This window comes from Heteronotia binoei, chromosome 4 (assembly GCF_032191835.1).
Source record: "Heteronotia binoei isolate CCM8104 ecotype False Entrance Well chromosome 4, APGP_CSIRO_Hbin_v1, whole genome shotgun sequence".
Taxonomy (NCBI): Eukaryota; Metazoa; Chordata; class Lepidosauria; order Squamata; family Gekkonidae; genus Heteronotia; species Heteronotia binoei.
Window position 1 is genome coordinate 148,619,254 of NC_083226.1, and position 19,092 is coordinate 148,638,345.

At 40.6% G+C, this 19,092-nt stretch overlaps 1 protein-coding gene across 1 annotated transcript in view; it reads right to left on the bottom strand.

The window, feature by feature from the left end:
• Positions 1–19,092, bottom strand: part of NDUFS4 (NADH:ubiquinone oxidoreductase subunit S4) — a 57,302-nt gene that overhangs the window by 28,040 nt on the left and 10,170 nt on the right. Inside the window, exon 2 of the mRNA XM_060236001.1 lies at positions 15,034–15,112. Within this exon, the coding sequence (XP_060091984.1) occupies positions 15,034–15,112 (79 nt within the window). The remainder of the gene's footprint in view (positions 1–15,033; positions 15,113–19,092) is intronic.

Below are 19,092 nucleotides of genomic sequence, written 5' to 3' on the forward strand. Positions count from 1 at the left end.
GGGGGACCCAGGTGGGCAGCCATGTTGGGCTGAAGCAACAGAACAAAGTTGGAGTCCAGAAGCACTTTTAAGACCAACTAAGTTTTATTCAGAATGTAAGCTTTTGTGTATACGCATTATGGAGTTTTAACCTTATGCATAATCTGCAAATACTGCCTGAGTTTTACAGAACAAACTGTAAATGTCAGGAAATACTGCCTTTTAGTGCTCTCAGATCAACATGAAAAGAAACCTGTGTATTAATTGGTTTGGTTGTAATCCAAGAGCTAGTTTTTAGGCATTTTAAAAGGTGTGAAAAAAATGGATTCCATAATTTGTGGGGAAATAAATTTAGAGAATAGTAATTTTGTTTGTAAAAATGAAGAGCGATACATAGCTGTAATTTATAAACAAAGTTTAATAACTTAAATAAGAATAAGTTCTTTAGTTTTATATCAAGACATAACGACCTCTGTATGCTAAGAAGCTTGGTACTGGAGCTGCTTGCCAAGTTATTTAGGCATGTCTTGGATTTACTTCTGAGGTTCCTTAATTACCCTTGGAAAAATGGAGAGGGAGAGAGAGGGATCAAGTGTTCAAAATAGAAAGCATTAATGTTGTGGTAAACAAAAAAGAAAGGTTATATATCCTTTACACTAAGGGATAGTGCACTAAATAGAGTCACTCAAACCCAACAATCAGCAGACCAACAGAGGAAGAAAGTCACCCTGTTTTTTCCCCCTAGGAAATGTCTCCATAAGATTAAAACAGCAGTTTTTGTGTGAAGGGGTGTGAGAGCAAGACAGATGTGTACAGTACTGACTACTGTATGGTATGAAGACCCACAACAGAAGATAGAACCGAGTGGTAATTTTCAAGGAAAAACAATTTTTTCCCCAAGTGGGCAAGAAGGGCACAAAAAGAGCTCACCTTCTATCCTTACAAAGGACTTGCATACAACTGGAATACTGCGGTGGTCTCCCAGGGGCCCCTACAGTTCTTCTTGAGACATATTCTAGAAAATTAGTCTTCAACAAATATGTTTTACATCAAGGTTTTTTTTTTAAAAAAACCGATATATACATGGGTAAAAAAATGAAAAGTGGTCTCTAGTTGCTAGGTGGCAACTGGGTATACAAATGTTAAATACTACTGTTCTAGATTTCCAGACAACTGAATGCCATGTTATTTACATCTTAAAGCATGCTAAAAGACTTGTATCTTCCAACGGATGGTTGAGGAACTGTTTAAAAAAATTAAGCATTTATTATCAGCCATCTTAGTGCAATTTTTCCATATTTGTTTTTAACAAACTGGGGTGAGGTTAAGTGTAATGAAAGAATATACTTCCTGTACTTCAAAGTGTAAAGAAGGAAAGTTTCTTTCCGTCAATGACACAGTCTCCGATTTAAACACAGCACTTTGGTCATATAGCTTTTCTAATCCTTCCACTGCCTCTGTCCAAGATACAGCTGTCCTTCAGCTATGCTTTGAACTGGAACAAGATGTAAGAATATATCTGGATTGAAGAGGGAGAGTAAAACACAGCCTCACATGTTAAACAGAAGGGGGAGGGAATCGGCACTCTTCTTGGACCACAGATTCAGTGAGACCCAGGACTGGGGGAGCAACTACTTTGTCCAGTATAATTGACTTCCTGTGGGATAAGGAGTAAGGAACTGTTTGAATAACCCTGACCCCTCATGTCTGCCTGAGCAATAATGTGCTGGCACATTACAGTCATGTTCTACGTGCCAACAGGCAAAGCGGTGCAGAGCGAGACAGTTTTATCTGAAAGGATGATGCATTTGTGGTAAAAGCTTCTACTTTTATCACAACAGGCAAAACAGCCACACATTTATTTAGAATATTTCTATGCTACCTCTTCAGAATGCTGCTCAAGGCTTTACAATTAAAAGTCAAGTATAAAAAAAACCCCACAAGCCTCTAAAAAGCAAGTTACTGGACATAAGCAGCATAAAAACTGTCCACAAAACAGATGCAGACCACTAAAAAGCTGGTAATATCAATTCCCATATTAAAGCCTACGTAAAAAGACGTGCTTCACCCTAGAACCTCAAAGAAAGCAAAGCAGGCCCCAGGCAAGCCTTAAGAGGGAGGGCATTCCAAAGGTGAGATACAACCACAACAAATACCATCTCTAGTCGCCCTCTGCCTCTGAAGACAGGGGCACAGAGAGCAGGGCTTGAGAGGGAAATCTTAGCTGGTAGGATGGATAGTATGGGAGGGATGATCCTTCAAGAATCCTGGGATCAAGCTGTTTAGGGCCTTAAAGGTTAAAAAACAACCACCACCACCACCCATCACTTTGAATGGTGCCTGGAAACAGATGAATAATCAGTGTAGATCGTCCAGCATGGGATGATTAGATCCTTGTAACCAACCCGTGACAGTATTCTGGACATTGCTTTTTGGACCAACTGAATTTTCCAGGCAGGTTTCAAAGTCATGTAGAGCACATTATGGTAATCTAACATGAATGTGGTTAGAACGTGGATCATTGTGGCCAGATCATGCTTTTCAAGGAAGGACCAAAGCTGGTGATTCAGCCAGAGCTGGGAAAAGGAGCTGCATGCTATAGAAGAGACCTGAGCCACTAACTGTAGGCCACAATCTAGTAACATCCTTAAGCTATGAAACCACTCCATCAAGGGGAGGGCAATCCCCTTCAGGACAATCCGCAGTCCCAAGACAACTACCAATAGCACTTGTCTTTTGTCTGGAAAGAGCTTCAGTTTACTGGCTTTCATCCATTCTGTTACTTTCTCCAGGCATCTATTAATGACTTCCACAGACTGAACTGAACTTAGCTGTTAAGGAGAAACAGAGCTCAGTGTCATCTGCATATTCGTGGCAGTTCACTCCAAATCCCTGGATGACTTCTTCCCAATGGTTTCACGTACATGTTAAATAGCTTAGGGGATAAGCACAAATCCCCTGAGGTCAAGCAGCAGTCCCCCCCCAGTTTTTCTCAGGAACACCTCTGCAATGAATAACAATTTTAATTTTAATTTACTTATGCAATTTTGGTGCTTTTCTGCAACACTGTTATCACTAGCTTTAACTCAAGTCATCAGCACAATTACCAAAAAAGCCATGGAAGAAAAAGTATTTTTGGTATTTCTAATGTTCCACCAGATTTTAGTCAGTTGTAAAGTACTGACAATCACCCTAGATTTCTTGTTTTTTTCCATGTGAATTCTTTGAAAGCAGAATACAGAAATGCTGGTTTTATAGAAGGATAACCAATGAAGTTGATGGGCAACAGATGTGAGATGGACAGAAAAAGATTACCGCTTCTGTCTACAATTAATTCAGTTGTGGAATTTGCTGCCAGTGGATGTAGAGATGGTCATTAATACAGATGGAATTGGACTGCTTCACAGAGAATAGGTCAATCAATACCTACTAGTCAGGTGAGCAGACAGGACTTCCACATTCAGAGGCAGTAAACTTCTGAATTCCAGTGCCAGGAGGCAGCATCAAGGGGGTGTGGAGACATGCCCACCCCCCAGCTACATAACAGCAGTAATAACAGAGCTACAGCACAAACAGTCCAATCTGTCTTCCCCTGTTGCTAGGAATGTATGGTTGGTATGGTATTGTTTTAAAGGAGTGCTATTTTCCATAACCTCCAAATTAAAATTGTGAAACCAGATTAGACAACTGTATGCAAGTGTGTTACCACCAGGGCTTTTTTTGTAGAAAAAGCCCAGCAGGATTCATTAGCATATTAGACTACACCCCCCTACTATTAGCATATTAGGCCACACACACATTAGCTATTAGGCCACACCAGCTGGGATAATCAAATGCAAGTGGAACTGGTGGTAGCTGGCTCCCACCTGCCACCCCTCCTCCCTCCATGTAGAAGCTGCAGCTGCTCCCAGCAGACCTTTAAAAGCACCCACATACCCCAGCAGCAATCCTTCAGAAGAGAACGCCCACCACTCAGGGAGGGAGGGAGGGAGGGAGAGAAAGAAAGAAAGAAAGAAAGAAAGAAAGAAAGAAAGAAAGAAAGAAAGAAAGAAAGAAAGAAAGAAAGAAAGAAAGAAAGAAAGAAAGAAAGAAAGGAAGGAAGAAAGGAAGAAAGGAAGAAAGGAAGAAAGGAAGAAAGAAAGAAAGAAAGGAAGGAAGGAAGGAAGGAAGAAAGGAAGAAAGGAAGAAAGGAAGAAAGGAAGAAAGGAAGAAAGGAAGAAAGGAAGAAAGGAAGAAAGGAAGGAAGGAAGGAAGGAAGAAAGGAAGGAAGGAAGAAAGAAAGAAAGAAAGAAAGAAAGAAAGAAAGAAAGAAAGAAAGAAAGAAAGAAAGAAAGAAAGAAAGAAAGAAAGAAAGAAAGAAAGAAAGAAAGAAAGAAAGAAAGAAAGAAAGAAAGAAAGAAAGAAAGAAAGAAAGAAAGAAAGAAAGAAAGAAAGAAAGAAAGAAAGAAAGAAAGAAAGAAAGAAAGAAAGAAAGAAAGAAAGAAAGAAAGAAAGAAAGAAAGAGAGAGAGAGCTCCCCCCAGAGATTTTATTCCATCTGTCAAATGTATTGTTACTTTGCACTTATTATGAATTTTACTGTAGTTATTTTAATTATATGTTTTAGATTGCTGAATGTTTTTATTGCTGTTGTCACCCGCTCTGGGCCTGGTTACAAGGGAGAGCAGGCTATAAGCCTAATAAATTAATTGAAACAGAAAAAAAAATTACATAAATTGCAATGCTGACTCTTCCACGGAGGGGAACCCTGGCCAGCAACAATCCTGCTGCCACAGCTCAGCCCTGAAAGCCTCCCAGCCAGCAGGGACCTGGGAAGCCACAGCACAGCGTGGCTTGGCCCTACTAGCTCAGCGGCCAGGCCATGGGAGGCCACCGCACAGCACAGCTCAACTAGCAGGGAGCCTGGAGGATACTGCACAATCCGGTGGGGAGCCTGGATGGGCACTGTGCAAGTGTGGCTTGGCCCCCTGATCCCGGCTGGCCAGCCAGGATCCAGAATAGCTGCTAGGGCTGAGCTGGAACACCGGCTAAGGCAGCCAGAATGCTGCCTGAGCCAGCTGGAACAGTGTTCCGGTGTGTTCTGGCTCAAAAAAGCCCTGGTTACTACCCTACCCATATACCTCACAAGGTTACTTTAGGATTAATTTGTCTGCCAAGCTATTTGTTGATAAGGAATTGCTGCCCTCTGAACAGAAGTGGGGAATGATTGTAATTGCAGTATGCTAGAATGATGGGCTCGTAATAAAAATCTCTAAAGCTGGGGCATGGAATGCAGTGATGTAATCTCTTGTGCAATTAATAACCCTTCTTGTTGATGGCAATATTAGGGAAAATATTCTGACATAATCAATAGGAACATTGTTCACTTTCAAGGCTCTGGATCACAGCTAGTTCTTTTCAATTTGGAATGCTCTGCTTACAAACACTCTCAATGGATGTCTGGACAAAATTCATCTAAGAGCCCTCTCCCAGTTCCTTATATTGGAGCATGCATGCTGATGGTGCAGCATCTACATGTGTGGCTAAACCACTCTCTTAATATTATTGTTTGGTTTCTTCTACTTTGCATCTCCCCCAAGCCATGGTCCTAAGGGAAATCAACCCAGACTGTTCCCTGGAAGGTCAGATGCTGAAGCTCAAATACTTTGGCCACAAAATGAGAAGGGAGCACTCCCTGGAGAAGATCCTGATGCTGGGAAAGACAGAAGGCAAAAGAAGAAGAGGACGGCAAAAGATGAGATGGCTGGACAGCATTACTGATGTAACAAACATGAATTTGAGCAGACTTCGAAGGATGGTGGAAGACAGGAGGGCCTGGCGTGACTTTGTCCATGGGGTCGCAAAGAGTCAGACTCGACTGTGTGACTGAACAACAACAAGCCGTGGCAGAGAGCCATTTGGAAATTCAACTGTCCTCCCTCTTCTGCACAAATGAAGGACTAACACCCATTGTTTATCACAATTACAAACAGAGACAACAGCCACCGAACAAAAGGCTCCTTGGTTGGCTGAATTGTCATATAGTAATTTTACCAGGAGTAAGATGTTTAATATTAAAGAATTTCTGAGCATGTGCCTATGAAGCAACTACCTTTGGGCATGCAGGCTGCTGAACATTCATGTACTGAATCTAATTAACATTCAGAGTTGGAAAACTTCAAAGGAAAACGGTTCTCAATCTGTAATGCAGTTGAAAACTACAAGCTGGAGATTAAGCAATGTAATAAACCATACTTTGCTAAAGAATGGTTTATAACCTAGGTGATGAAGGTATGTAACTTACCTCTAATGGAAACACTGTTAGATCAAACTATGGTTATTCCCAAACTACAAAACTTTACGGGAAGGAAATATACTGGGAAGCAGGCACTTGCAATTGCTACTGAAGCTTCCACTGATTTTTTCTTTTTTTAAACCCCACATCTCCTTGTCACTGGTCTCAATGAACTTGCAGGGCCTCGTTTTGAATGACACTCACACTAGATGTGCTAGATCAGAGGCAGTTGAATGGCTATTGCCACAGTGGCTCCCCTCTGGTGCAGCCTTTCAACAGGTTACCACCTTGCAACAATGCACTGTATACAACTTACATCTGACAGAACTTCCAGAGGGAGCATTTACTCTTCCTTATCTTACTCATCTGCAAAAATTAATGACCGAGTTTATGAATTCAAGGCTTGCTTCTGATAGTCAACTTTACACATTGATTACAGTTTAATACACTATGGCATGTTGCTGTGTTCCAGAACAGAAACTGAAGCGCCTGTGGTGATCCCTACAAGAGGTTCTAAGGCTGTGTCAGAGTGAACCTTACCCAAGTCAAAAGAATTATTTGGGCCTCCAAGCGTAACCAACACACACTAAAGACAAACAGCTCAGCTGGCAGCATTCACTCATCTCCGGCCTGAGGTCAAGCAGATCAAAGGAGAAGACAGGGATCAGAGAGATGCTTTCAGGTCCCCTGCAGAAACAAAGAGGCCCTGAAAAATAAGAGATTGCACTGTGGGACCTCACCACTATGAGTTCAAGAAGTGGGTGGGCCCACAACTCCTACAAGAGAGACAATGAGATAATATTGCCTTCTGATCCTACCATGCGTGTTTCTGTAAAGGACTGAGGAAGGTCTAACGGTAAACTGAGCTTATATCACTTCTAAGGACACCCTTCCATGGGCAGGCAGATCCATAGTCTGAGACATATGGGTCCGCATTCTAATATGTACTTCTAAAACCCACACAAAGAAAGTCTAAAGCACTTCCTAATGTGCTCATTAAAAAGGAAGATGCTATTTGTACTTAGGTAGTACATCTTAACTTCCTGAGTGATCTAACAGCACTCAGGGTCACTGTTGTAATTAACTATAGTCCATTCCATTACAAAATATGAGAGTGAAAATTATGCCCATGTCCTGAGTGAGACACAATATTTCTATACATGCCTCTTCTCACACAAAAAGTCTGGCTGTGGCAGGAAAAGATGGCCTATCAGACTAACCTGGAAAATCTAAGGAAATTTGTCTTCAACTGACAAAGAATTACATAACCATTAAAATTGGGGGATGCATTTGAAAGAATCACCTCCTTCTCTGGGCCAATACTGTCCTCTAATATTTTATTTAATAATACTTTTTACAACATTTAAATGCTGTGGTTCACAGCAAAGCTTATTACAGCACTTGCCCAAATAAGACAGCTACTTCTCTTGGTTTCTTTGATTTTGAGGTGGAAAGTAAGTGGCAGCAGCAGCACAGCCCCACAACAAAACACCAACCCAAAATTTGAACGAGCTGGAGTGGCAAGGCATACAGTAACCATCATGCTGGCTCAGTGCAGAAACACTGCAGAGATTACTGAAGTTTAATAGAACCATATGTGAAGCATTGGTTTATACAAGGAAAAACATGATTTCTATACTAGTACTGGAACCAATTTGGTTTCATACATTAGAAATTAAATCATTTTAAGCCTCACTGAGGGAGGCTACTGCAGACATCTCATGTCAGCAAGAGGGCAATTTTCCAACATAGAGAAATCCTAGAGGGGCCACCTCTCTCCCTGAAATTTATCACACCAGCCAAATCGCATGGCAAGCCTCAGCTATCAGCTCCTCGGGATAAACTCCAGACTTCTGGAATTCTGTGTACTGATGGCTCAACTGAGGCTGCTGTTAGACCACTCAGGAAGGACCCATGTTTTAGGTTTGATTTTCCCCCTTCCCTCATTTCACATAGAAAAACATCGAGGTAGCAGTGGCTTGAGCTGAACTAGGGCTGCCAAGCCCCTGGTGGAGGTGAGAGATTCTGCCCTCAATTTCTTTTTAAAATGCAGCATTAGGTACTTACTTTAACTAACAATGGGAAATTCTAGGAATCACTGGAAACTCTATGGTTTTATTATAGAGTTTTTGGCAAGTCCTAGAACAACCTTTTGTCACTTCTGGAATACCCACTGTTCTTCCAGTAAGAACTTATGGTAACAATGTGAGGCTACATTTAAAAAAAATTATCCTGCAATGCTGCTTGACTCCAGTGCCCCACCCTCCCACCAGCTGCCAGACAGTTCCCGGCAATCCTAAACTAAGCATGTATGCTTTAGGGACTTACTAGAAATGGCTGCCTTCAGGCACTTCAGTTTTTGGAGATTGTATAGAATGAAACACACTTAGGTCTGAGAACAAAATGATCTTCCACTCTATCTAGCACTTCTTCACGACACACTTAAGACACCATAGGCAGAATATCCTTTGTAGATTTTTTTACACTCTGTTTCCAGGAAAAAACTGCAATATTTTAATTTATTTTATTAATCCTTAAAGTTATTATCGTAAAGAGCAAAGTAAGGAAAGAGCTCATAGTTGCAGTTAGCAGATAATTCAAAAGTTGCACAACATGCTGGCTGTTCTGCAAAAAGCTGAGATTCCTTACACATTGCAGCTGTAGACCTATTTCTTGGAAAAAGCAAAATGCAGCTTGTAAGCTTTCTGCAGGGGGAAATAATAGTTTACTGTGGTGTCATTCTCTTTAAAAAGGGAGAACAAAGAGCAAAAACTTCTGTAAGACTTATTCAGGACTTTTTTTTGGAAGAAAAAGCCCAGCAGGAACTCACTACCATATAAGGCCACAACCCCAGACAGGAGCTCATTAGCATATAAGGCCATGCCCCCTGACATCACCAGAAGGACAGACATCCTGCTACGCTCACCTCATAGAGTTTCTGGTGATTGATGCTGGAAGTTCTAGAGAGAGTAAAGACACTATAGTCACTCCAGCAAACAAACAACACACGCACCTTAGTTTTAAAGCAGCTTCCAACATTATTGTTAAAATTCTTCTCTGAAATGTTTTTTGCTTCTTATTTTGCTGTTTACCTTGTTGTTGTCAAAACCAATTATATATATATATATATATATATATATATATATATATATATATATATATATATATATATATATAGCCATACTTTTATATTATATTTATTTTAAAAGTAACAGTAGCTGCCTCCCAGCTGATGGTGTTGCTAAAATAGTGTACTAAAGTTACTTCAGATTATCACTTCCATTCATTCTGTATTTTTTGTTGTTCAGTCGCACAGTCAAGCCCGACTCTTTGCGACCCCATGGACAAAGTCACGCCAGGCCCTCCTGTCTTTCACCATCCTCCGAAGTCTGCTCAAATTCATGTTTGTTACATCAGTAACACTGTCCAGCAATCTCATCTTTTGCTGCCCCTTCTTCTTTTGCCTTCTGTCTTTCCTAGCATCAGGATCTTCTCCAGGGAGTGCTCCCTTCTCATTTGGTGGCCAAAGTATTTGAGCTTCAGCAGCATTTGACCTTCCAGGGAACAGTCTGGGTTGATTTCCCTTAGGACTGACTGATTTGATCTTCTTGCAGTCCAAGGGACTCTCAAGATTCTTCTCCAGCACCACAGCTCAAAAGCATCTATTCTTCTGCGCTCGGCCTTCCTTATGGTCCAGCTCTCACAGCCATACATTACTACTGGGAATACCATCGGTTTGACTATACGGACTTTTGTTGGCAGGGTGATGTCTCTACTTTTTATTATACTGCCCAGGTCCGCCATAGCTGTCCTCCCAAGGAGCCAACGTCTTAATTTCATGGCTACAGTCACCATCTGCAGTGATCTTGGATCCCAGAAATATGAAGTCTGTCACTACTTCCATATCTTCCCCTTCTATTTGCCAAGGTGTGATGGAGCCAAATGCCATGATCTTAGATTTTTTGATGTTGAGCTTCAAGCCTACTTTTGTGCTCTCCTCTTTCACCCTCAAGAAGAGGTTCCTTAGATCCTCCTCTGAGGTTGTTGATATTTTTCCCAGCAATCTTAATTCCGGCTTGTGCTTCATCCAGACTAGCATTTCACATGATGTACTCTGCATATAAATTAAATAAGCAGGGTGACAATATACATTCTTGTCAAACTCCTTTTCCTATTCTAAACCAATCAGTTGTTCCATATCCCGTTCGGACAGTTGCTTCTTGACCCTTATGCAGGTTTCTCAGGAGACATGTGAGGTAGTCTGGTATGCCCGCCTCTTTAAGGACTTGCCACAGTTTGTTGTGATCCACACAATCAAAGGCTTTAGCATAGTCAATGAAGCAGAAATAGACGTTTTTCTGATATTCCTTTGCTTTCTCCATAATACAGCGAATGTTTGCAATTTGATGTCTAGTTCCTCTACCTCTCTGAAACCCAGCTTGAACTTCTGGTAGTTCCTGATTGACATACTGCTGAAGCCTAGCTTGTAGGATCTTTAACAAGACGTTGCTGGCATGTGAAATGAGTGCAATGGTGCGATAGTCTGAACATTTCTTGGCATTACCCTTCTTTGGGACTGGAATATAAACTGATCTTTTCCAATCCTGTGGCCACTGTTGTGTTTTCCAAATTTGTTGACATAATGTGTGCATCATTTTAATAGCATCATCTTTTAGGACTTTGAATAGCTCAACTGGGATACCATCATCTCAGCTCACTTTGTTGTTAGTAATGCTCTCTAAAGCCCATTTGACTTCACACTCCAGGATGTCTGGCTCAAGGTCATTGATTTCACTGTCATGGTTCCCCGAGACATTGGGATCCTTCTTGTGTAATTCTTCTGTGTATTCTTGCCACCTCTTCCTGATCTCTTCTGCTTCTGTTAGGTCCCTACCGTTTTTGTCCTTTATCATGGCCATCTTTGCACGAAACATTTCCTTGATTTCTCCAATTTTCTTGAAGAGATCTCTTGTCCTTCCCATTCTGTTATTTTCCTCTATTGCTTTGCATTGTTCCTTCAGGAAGGCCTCCTTATCTCTCCTTGCTGTTTTCTGGAAATCTGCATTCAGTTGGGTGAATCTTTCCTTTTCACCTTTGCCTTTCGTTTTCCTTCTTTCCTCAGCTATTTGTAAAGTCTCATCAGACAGCCACTTTGCTTTCTTGCATTTCTTTTTCTTTGGGATGGTGCCTTCTGTACAATGTCACGAACCTCCGTCCATAGTTCTTCAGGCACTATGTCTATCAACTCTAGTTCCTTAAACCTATTCTTCACCTCCACTGTATATTTATAAGGGATGTGATCAAGGTCAGACCTGAATGGCCTAATGGCTTTCCCAGTTTTCTTCAGTTTAAGCCTGAATTTTGTGATGAGTAGCTCATGATCTGAGCCACAGTCAGCTCCAGGTCTTGTTTTTGCTGACTGTAAGGATCTTCTCCATCTTTGACTGCAGAGTATATAATCAATCTGATTTCTGTGTTGCCCATCAGGTGATGTCCACGTGTAGATTCGCCTTTTAGGTTGTTGGAAGAGGGTGTTCGTTATGACCAGCTTGTTCTCTTGACAAAACTCTATTAGCCTTTGCCCGGCTTCATTTTATTCTCCAAGGCCAAACTTGTCAGTTGTTCCCGTCACCCTTTGACTTCCTACGTCCCCAGGCTTTATATTTCTGACCACAAATTCATACCAGAGAGAAACTACTGTCCAAGAAGTCATATAACCCACTTCTCCATGTATAAGGTAACAACCACTAAAGGGCTCTTATTTTGGCATCTGAGTCAACAGTCTTTATAGGCACCTGGCACCAGGTTTCACACAACACCCCAAAAGTTAGCAACTTGTAACAATCCACCACTCCCAATGAATTGGAAGTGGAACCCAACCAACCAAGAAAATCAGAGCGTCCTCCTTCCCAGGCACCTTTCCCAATTCTTTACCTTGCTGCTAGCTGCCAGCCCTCCCACCCTGGAAAGGCAAAAAGCCAGCAAAGGGGGATGGCTGTGTTCAAAAAAGTTAGCTAGGAGCTGCTGTTTCGCCTCCTCTTCCAGAAACATGCTCCATTTGTCTTCTTGGAGTCCCAGTGAGTGAGCCAAGTGACTCCCAATGAACTAGACCCTTGGGTCCTTGGTGAAACTGGGCTCCTCCACAATCTCTTCCTCTTTGTCCTCCATCTTCATGTATGTAGGAGGCGAGTGGGCAGCATCAGCATCCCTTAAACCTCAGAATACTCTTCACCTGGCTTCTAAATGGTCTTTTCCTTTGGCTGCTGCGTCTGGGATGCTTGGTCAGGTCCTTTTTCAATGTCCCATTGCCCTGGGGATTGTCAAAGTCACCAAGGTCACCTGCCCCCAGACTCTCAAGAGAAACAGATCATGACTGTAGCCAATTATGACTGTACCTGGGGAGGAAGAAACCACCAGCCACTGCAGCCCTGGTGGGGGGGGGGGGACGACAAGCAAACTGCAAGGGTCTTGCAGCTGAGGAGAAAGTGGCTGAGGTTGCCTGGGCTGTGGGCTTTTTTTGAGCCTGAATGCTGGCCAAGCCAGTTGGAATGGCGTTCTGGTGAGTTCCAGTTCAAAAAAAGCTCTGGATAAATCAATCAGTGGCACTGCAGTCTCGTTTAGCACCCACATTTAAAGTTTGCTGTAATTAATAATTACTTCTGTGGTTAAACTATTGCACACAATCTTTGCATAAAGGTCAGAAAATAAGAACAGCTTGAATAGTTTTTTTATTAGCAAACATTTATGAAGCGTGAGCATGTACTTAAAAAAAAATGTTCCACCAAGCTAAAAATCTAATATATGCAAGGGAAAAGAGAGAGAATGGGAGCCAAATCAGTAACATTCTAATAATGATGGTGTGAAATTCAAAGAGTGATAGAAGTTGTCTCAGATTATGAATGAGTACACAGAGTCCTGCCATATAAAGAAAGACAAGATTTTTTAAAAAATGTTACCACACTATTAGGAAACTTGGACAAACTACAGGAATAAGGCCAATTACTGAAAAGGCTGTAACTGTCCTAATTAAAAGCGGATTGCATTTATCAGTTAACAAAGTTATTACTGCCACAGACAGACATATTGAGCTTTGCCTTTTTGTAGCTACACAATAGACTGGCAAACCAGCTTTGTCATTCTACCTCAACCCATTCTCTTCCTTTGTACAGCCCCCTTCCCACATGTCTTATGCCCGTGAAACCCAGCATAAAGTTGGTGTAAGTCAAAAGAGGCTTCCTATTCTCCTTTCCATCAGTGGAAAAGCTGGCTGGATCCCACCTGGCATATGACTGCTCAAATCAGGATCTGTTGCTCTAAAAATTAGCAGAGACCAGACCAACAGTTTGCAGCATTATTATATGAACAGGACTTCAAACACAATGGAACAGAAAAGCATACAATAAAAAAAATGGCAAAGAATCTAAATGAACTTTTTAATTATTTAATGTCTATTGTATAAAGAATAGCAATAAAGACATTAAAAGAAGGCATTCAAAAAATGTAGAGAAATGTTTCTTTTCAAAAGTCTGGAAAGAAAGCCCGGAACATCTGTGTTGGCAGAATAAACTGAAACCTGCAAAAATTCTCTTGCATGCAAAATATTTGCCCATTACAAACACACACAGAACAACAACAACGCACAAAGAGAAATGTTCTTTGAGAGATGTGCTCCAGAACAATAGTCAACATTTTAACAGCTTTTAGTAAGAGCTATTCTTCAGGTTTATGGACTGCATCCTTGAAGAAGTCAGCCTAAAAGTGCAATCCTAAGTGGAGTTACCCTCTTCTAAGTCAATTGAAGTCAATGAGCTTAGAAAGCTATAAGTATGCTTAGTATTGCATTGTAAGAGATCCATTGTCATGATTAATATTAATTTTGAAGGCTTAAATAAATCCAGCCCATCTCCTTCATGTGACAATATCCTAACAGAGATTTGCACATGGGGAAGGTGGTATGGCAGAACAATTACTACCTTTGCAAATCTTTCCAAATAACTTTTACCCATCATCTTTTGTATTTAAAAAGTATGTAACAGCCAAAGTTGAATTTATTATGAATTGTGTGTCCTAGATGTCTATCTTCCTCTCCAAAAGCAAATGCAATGCTATTGCTGATGGATGCCATTACTTTAGCTATGCCATTTCCACCATGAGTCTTGGATGTATTACAAAAGTTAAGCTATTGTGTAATGTAAGCATAAATATCAGGTTGCATCACACTATTAGTAATGGACCACACGCTACAATATGTTAAAATTTAAAGGATGCCAAACTTGTGATCTGGGACTGATTAGGAAAAGAATGCTACACAGTCGTTTCTAATTGTAATCCTTCGTGCATATTATAAAACAGTGTGCATGAACATAGTTTACAATTAATTTGCATGGCTCCTTTGTACTGTGTTACTTTTAAAGATGAGACAACCCAACCATTAATCTTTGGAAGTGATGGCAAATCGTGTATGATTTCAATGAAGAGGAAATTGTCTGGATTTCAAAACAGCACATTTGCTGTAAAAAATAAATGCTTTCTTCTGTTGTCTAACAATTTAGCCCATGTTAAGATATAAAATTTCATGTTTTAAACACTTCCATGTCCAAATACATATTTTTATGAGGATTTCAGGACTTAAAAGGGCCCATCTTACATAAAGACAGCCTTTGACTTGGTGGTTAGTCTGACATTACTTCCTTAGAAGAGAATGAGACAACATGAAGCACGCTGAATACCTGTTGTGCAGGAACTGCTCTCAAGGTAGTATGCACAGCAGAGAGCCCTTACCAATTTTTCATCAACTGTGATGAGTTGCATGTCTTGGGCTTGGTCCTGTGCCAGCTGCCATGTGGAAGTGTTCAGTGACCTGCAGTGCAAGACGTGAAGTTAAAAAATGATTCATTCAATGAGAAAATAGAGGCAGACAAATCTTACATAAACAAGTTACTTCAACAATATCCGTCTTGTAAAAAAAAAAAAAAGGAAGAGTGAGATGAGGGCACAAAAATCCCTCCCCCCCCAATTAGTTCTGTCTGCTGAGTTTTTGGCAGACGACCACTTAGCAGTTCACAACAGGCTGCACTTCGTGTCAGCCTACAGGCTCTCCATCACTGAAAGACTGCCAGTGGCAAGGACTGTACTATTCTATGAAAGTACAGTAGCTAGTTTGTCACGAACAGAAGGGGGGGGAGAAAATTATAAAGCTACTGCAACTCTCCTGGAACTCTGACCCTCAAAGATGGCATCAGGGGGTTTACATGACTTTGCCTCTTACCAGTTCAGTAGGTGATTATAGAGTTTAGCAGCAGGACTATAAATGAAAGTTTCACGACAGGCTGATGCACAGATTCTGGACAAACAGGTAAACCACGTGCAAGGTTCTTCTGATGCACTCCTTCCTCTGTGACTGATCTACATAATCATTTTCAGGATTTTGCCTCTGCAGAGTAGATCGCTTGCTTCTGCAGGGACATTCATACTATCCTTAGCTTATTAGTACATCAGCTCAAACATTGAGCTGGATCTAAATGATACACTTCCTAATGTGGAAGTCCACTCATAGAAGGGCTGTTTTCTACCTTCCACTAGAGCACAAGATTCACATATATTCTTTCACTTGTGTGAGAGGTTGAGCCGGCTGCTGTGCAAGTGGAAACAAAAGAATCACTATATTAAATATCTGTAAAATGCTGCAATTAATTCTTCTAATTACAGGGGTGTCAAACCCATTTGTTATGAGGGGCGAATCTGACATAAATTAGACCTTTTCAGGCCAGGTCATGTTGGGCCACGCAATTCAAGAATAAGTAACAGAGATATAAACTTTATAAAGGACATGAACAAACACAATTAAAGGTTTGTTTTTGTTTTTTTAAAAAAACACCCTTAAACATTTTTAAAACATTAGAACTCATTGGTCATAAAGGTGTTTTCTTTGTATTTCTCCCATGGGATCCAGGGAACTGGCTCTTTCCTTCCTTTCCCAGGGGATCAGGAGGAACCTCAGCCAATGGAGAAAACAGAGGTTTTTCTCTATAGCTTCTGTGTGATTGAGCAAGCCTGGCAAAGCAAGCTGTGATGCAGAAGGAAGCAAAAAGGGGGAAGGAAGCAGATGACAACCAGTTGCTCGGGGGTCTGATAGGAGCCCTTTGGGGGCCTGATTCGACCCCCGTACTGCATGTTCTAATAGGTTTGCACAAGCCTTTAAAAATAGCAGTACCCTCCTTTCGTTGGATCCAACCCATGCTTTTAATTTATTAACCTGAAACAAAGCAAAACAAAAAACTGGTCTGAGGGGAAAGATTTTTTTAAAAAAGAAATTAACAGATACTGCATATGCTTTGCCACTGCTTTTTCACCCCTAGCTGCCTTACAACAAAAAATGAAATATTAGATTTACATATTTAATCTGTATCTTTCTCCAACTTTGGGAAGGCCAGAGCAGCAAATTCAGTAGATAAAGCAGACTTTCTATTTGTGAGCAATTCAAGTACTTACATAAGTTAGAAAGGAGGACAGATGCCATGGCTCCCTTCCTAGCATGCATACATTACAGTGCTACATAAGCATCTCACAATATCTCAAAGTCAGTTGTGTGGTATGAATATAAACTAAATAGCTTGACAGAAAGGCAGTAGGTTTCCCTACTCCCCACCCCCCACAAAAATGAAAGGCCATGCAAAAACCCAGCTTCAACAAGCCAAAAATAGAACATTATCTCGATGTTAATTTGCTGAGTCGTCTGCACTTTAAACAGCTATCATCAGTTTCTGCTTCTTAAAAATGAATGCTGAAGTAGTACAATGCAGTGGCTTTAAGATGTTGAAACTTTATCACTAGTGGGAGTCACACTCAGAGGCGCATGTGCATGTGAGTGTTAAGTGCCATCAAGTCACAGTTGACTTATGGCGACCCTGTAGAATTTTCAAGGCAAGAGTTGAACAAAGGTGCTTTACCCCACCCTGCCTGAAACTCTGGTCTTCTTGATAGTCTCCAATCTAAGTGTTAATCAGGACTGACCTAGCTTCGCTTTTGAGATCAGGCTTGAGTGCACAGGGGGAAAGCTCAGGAAAATTCAGAATCCCCATCTTTTTAGCATCCCCTTTTTTAAAAAAAAACAAGCAAACCTGGAGCAACACTGAAAAGAAAGTTCTATTTTTTTTCTTTTAAAAATGAGTAAAATGCTTCTCAAGGCAAGTTATTTCACATTCAAGAGGTATAGTATTTAAAAGTGTATAGACTTTTTCATTTTTTCCAATGGAAAATCAGGTAATTTGGCCTAGCAATGGGGGGAACCCTCTTATAAAGTATTTTCTTTTTTGTTTGTTTGTGTGAGAAAAACCCTGTCTGACAAAGCAGTTCACTTCTTCCAAGTATACAACATGAAAAAAGTCTGAGGACTGTCTCAATTTTTCCCATGAATAAACAGGGAAGTTTGGGGAGACACTGAGGACATAAACACTGTAAGACATATACAACATTTTCAGTTTTTTTAGTTTAGAGTTTAATAATTTCGGTAGCAAATAATATAGTGCAATGTGTTTTATAATATATTATTATTAAAGTGTCCAATAATTTAAATGCTATAGTTTAGCTTAATATCCAAACCTGCTAGTGGTCCTATCTAAAGCGACTCTATGAGAGTTCCTGCCCAAATAATACACTTTGCTTTATTTCTACCTTCAATTTTTATGCTTTCCTACCTCTCAGATAATAAAAAATAAATATATGTGTGCTATGGCAGCAAATGTTGTACCAGTTTGAACTATTTCTCAAGTATTAAATTCTATAAATACACCAAATAGTACTATTATATAAGCCATGTTATAAATAATGCATTTCATGTTGTTAAACCATTAAAAGAAATTTCAGCTTCATAGGAATGGAAGTATTACATACATTTCAATTCCCCCCATGCTGATTTTTAATTTTAAAAAATTGGGGGGGGGGGGGGAAGGGGTATTTTGCAATATTTCTAGAAATCTCGTCACCCTTTTGTCAACATCACACTAACAACTGTGACAAGCTTCCAAACTTGGAAGCATCTCACTTGCAATGAAAAGGACTGACTGAAAAAAGAATACAACTTACTAAAACCAGAACAAAACTAAAGTTGCATGAGAGGAAAACATTGTTTGAACGGCTGCCAAAATACAACACAAACCAAATGAAGCCAGTCTAATCAGGCAGGTTGCACCTACTCTTACTCCAAGTTCAGGAGGAAATGAGCTGAAAATAAAGTGATGCTAATTATGTCTACAAATAATTACCTTGATGGAAGAAGTGATCCTGCAAAAATGAGGCACTACAGTAATGGCCACTAGGTAACAAAAAGGCATTGGTGGAGAAGAGAGATCTCCCACTGTGTATCTGGCTACCACTGCGTGTCACTGGGCAAGTTTTTGACTGAGTCTAGTAAAGTAGTAGTTGACAGTGAAGAACTGCTACTTGCCCTTTGGAAAGAGACCAATAGAAATGCTAATCATGAGATAGGAAAGACATTTGAGGTCACTCCTAGGGCCAGACAAAAGACAACTGGAGTTTGGTCTGTGTGGACAAAGAATCTCTCTTTAAATGGTCATTGCAGAAAGGCCTGCCTTGCACTGAGCGCTTTCATTCAAGCTATGTTACACATCTCTATGTATCTGATGATGCATTTTCTTCCATCAAACTGCTTACTTCTATCTAAGTGCTTACTTCGCCATAAAACATCTGTGATTTGACAGCACTTTCAATCACCAGAGTAGTAACTGTTTACTAAGTACTAAGATACTGCTTTTAAAATCTTGTCCCTTGTTTCTTGCATGAGAGTCAAGTGGGACTGGGCTCAAATCATAGAGGTGGAAG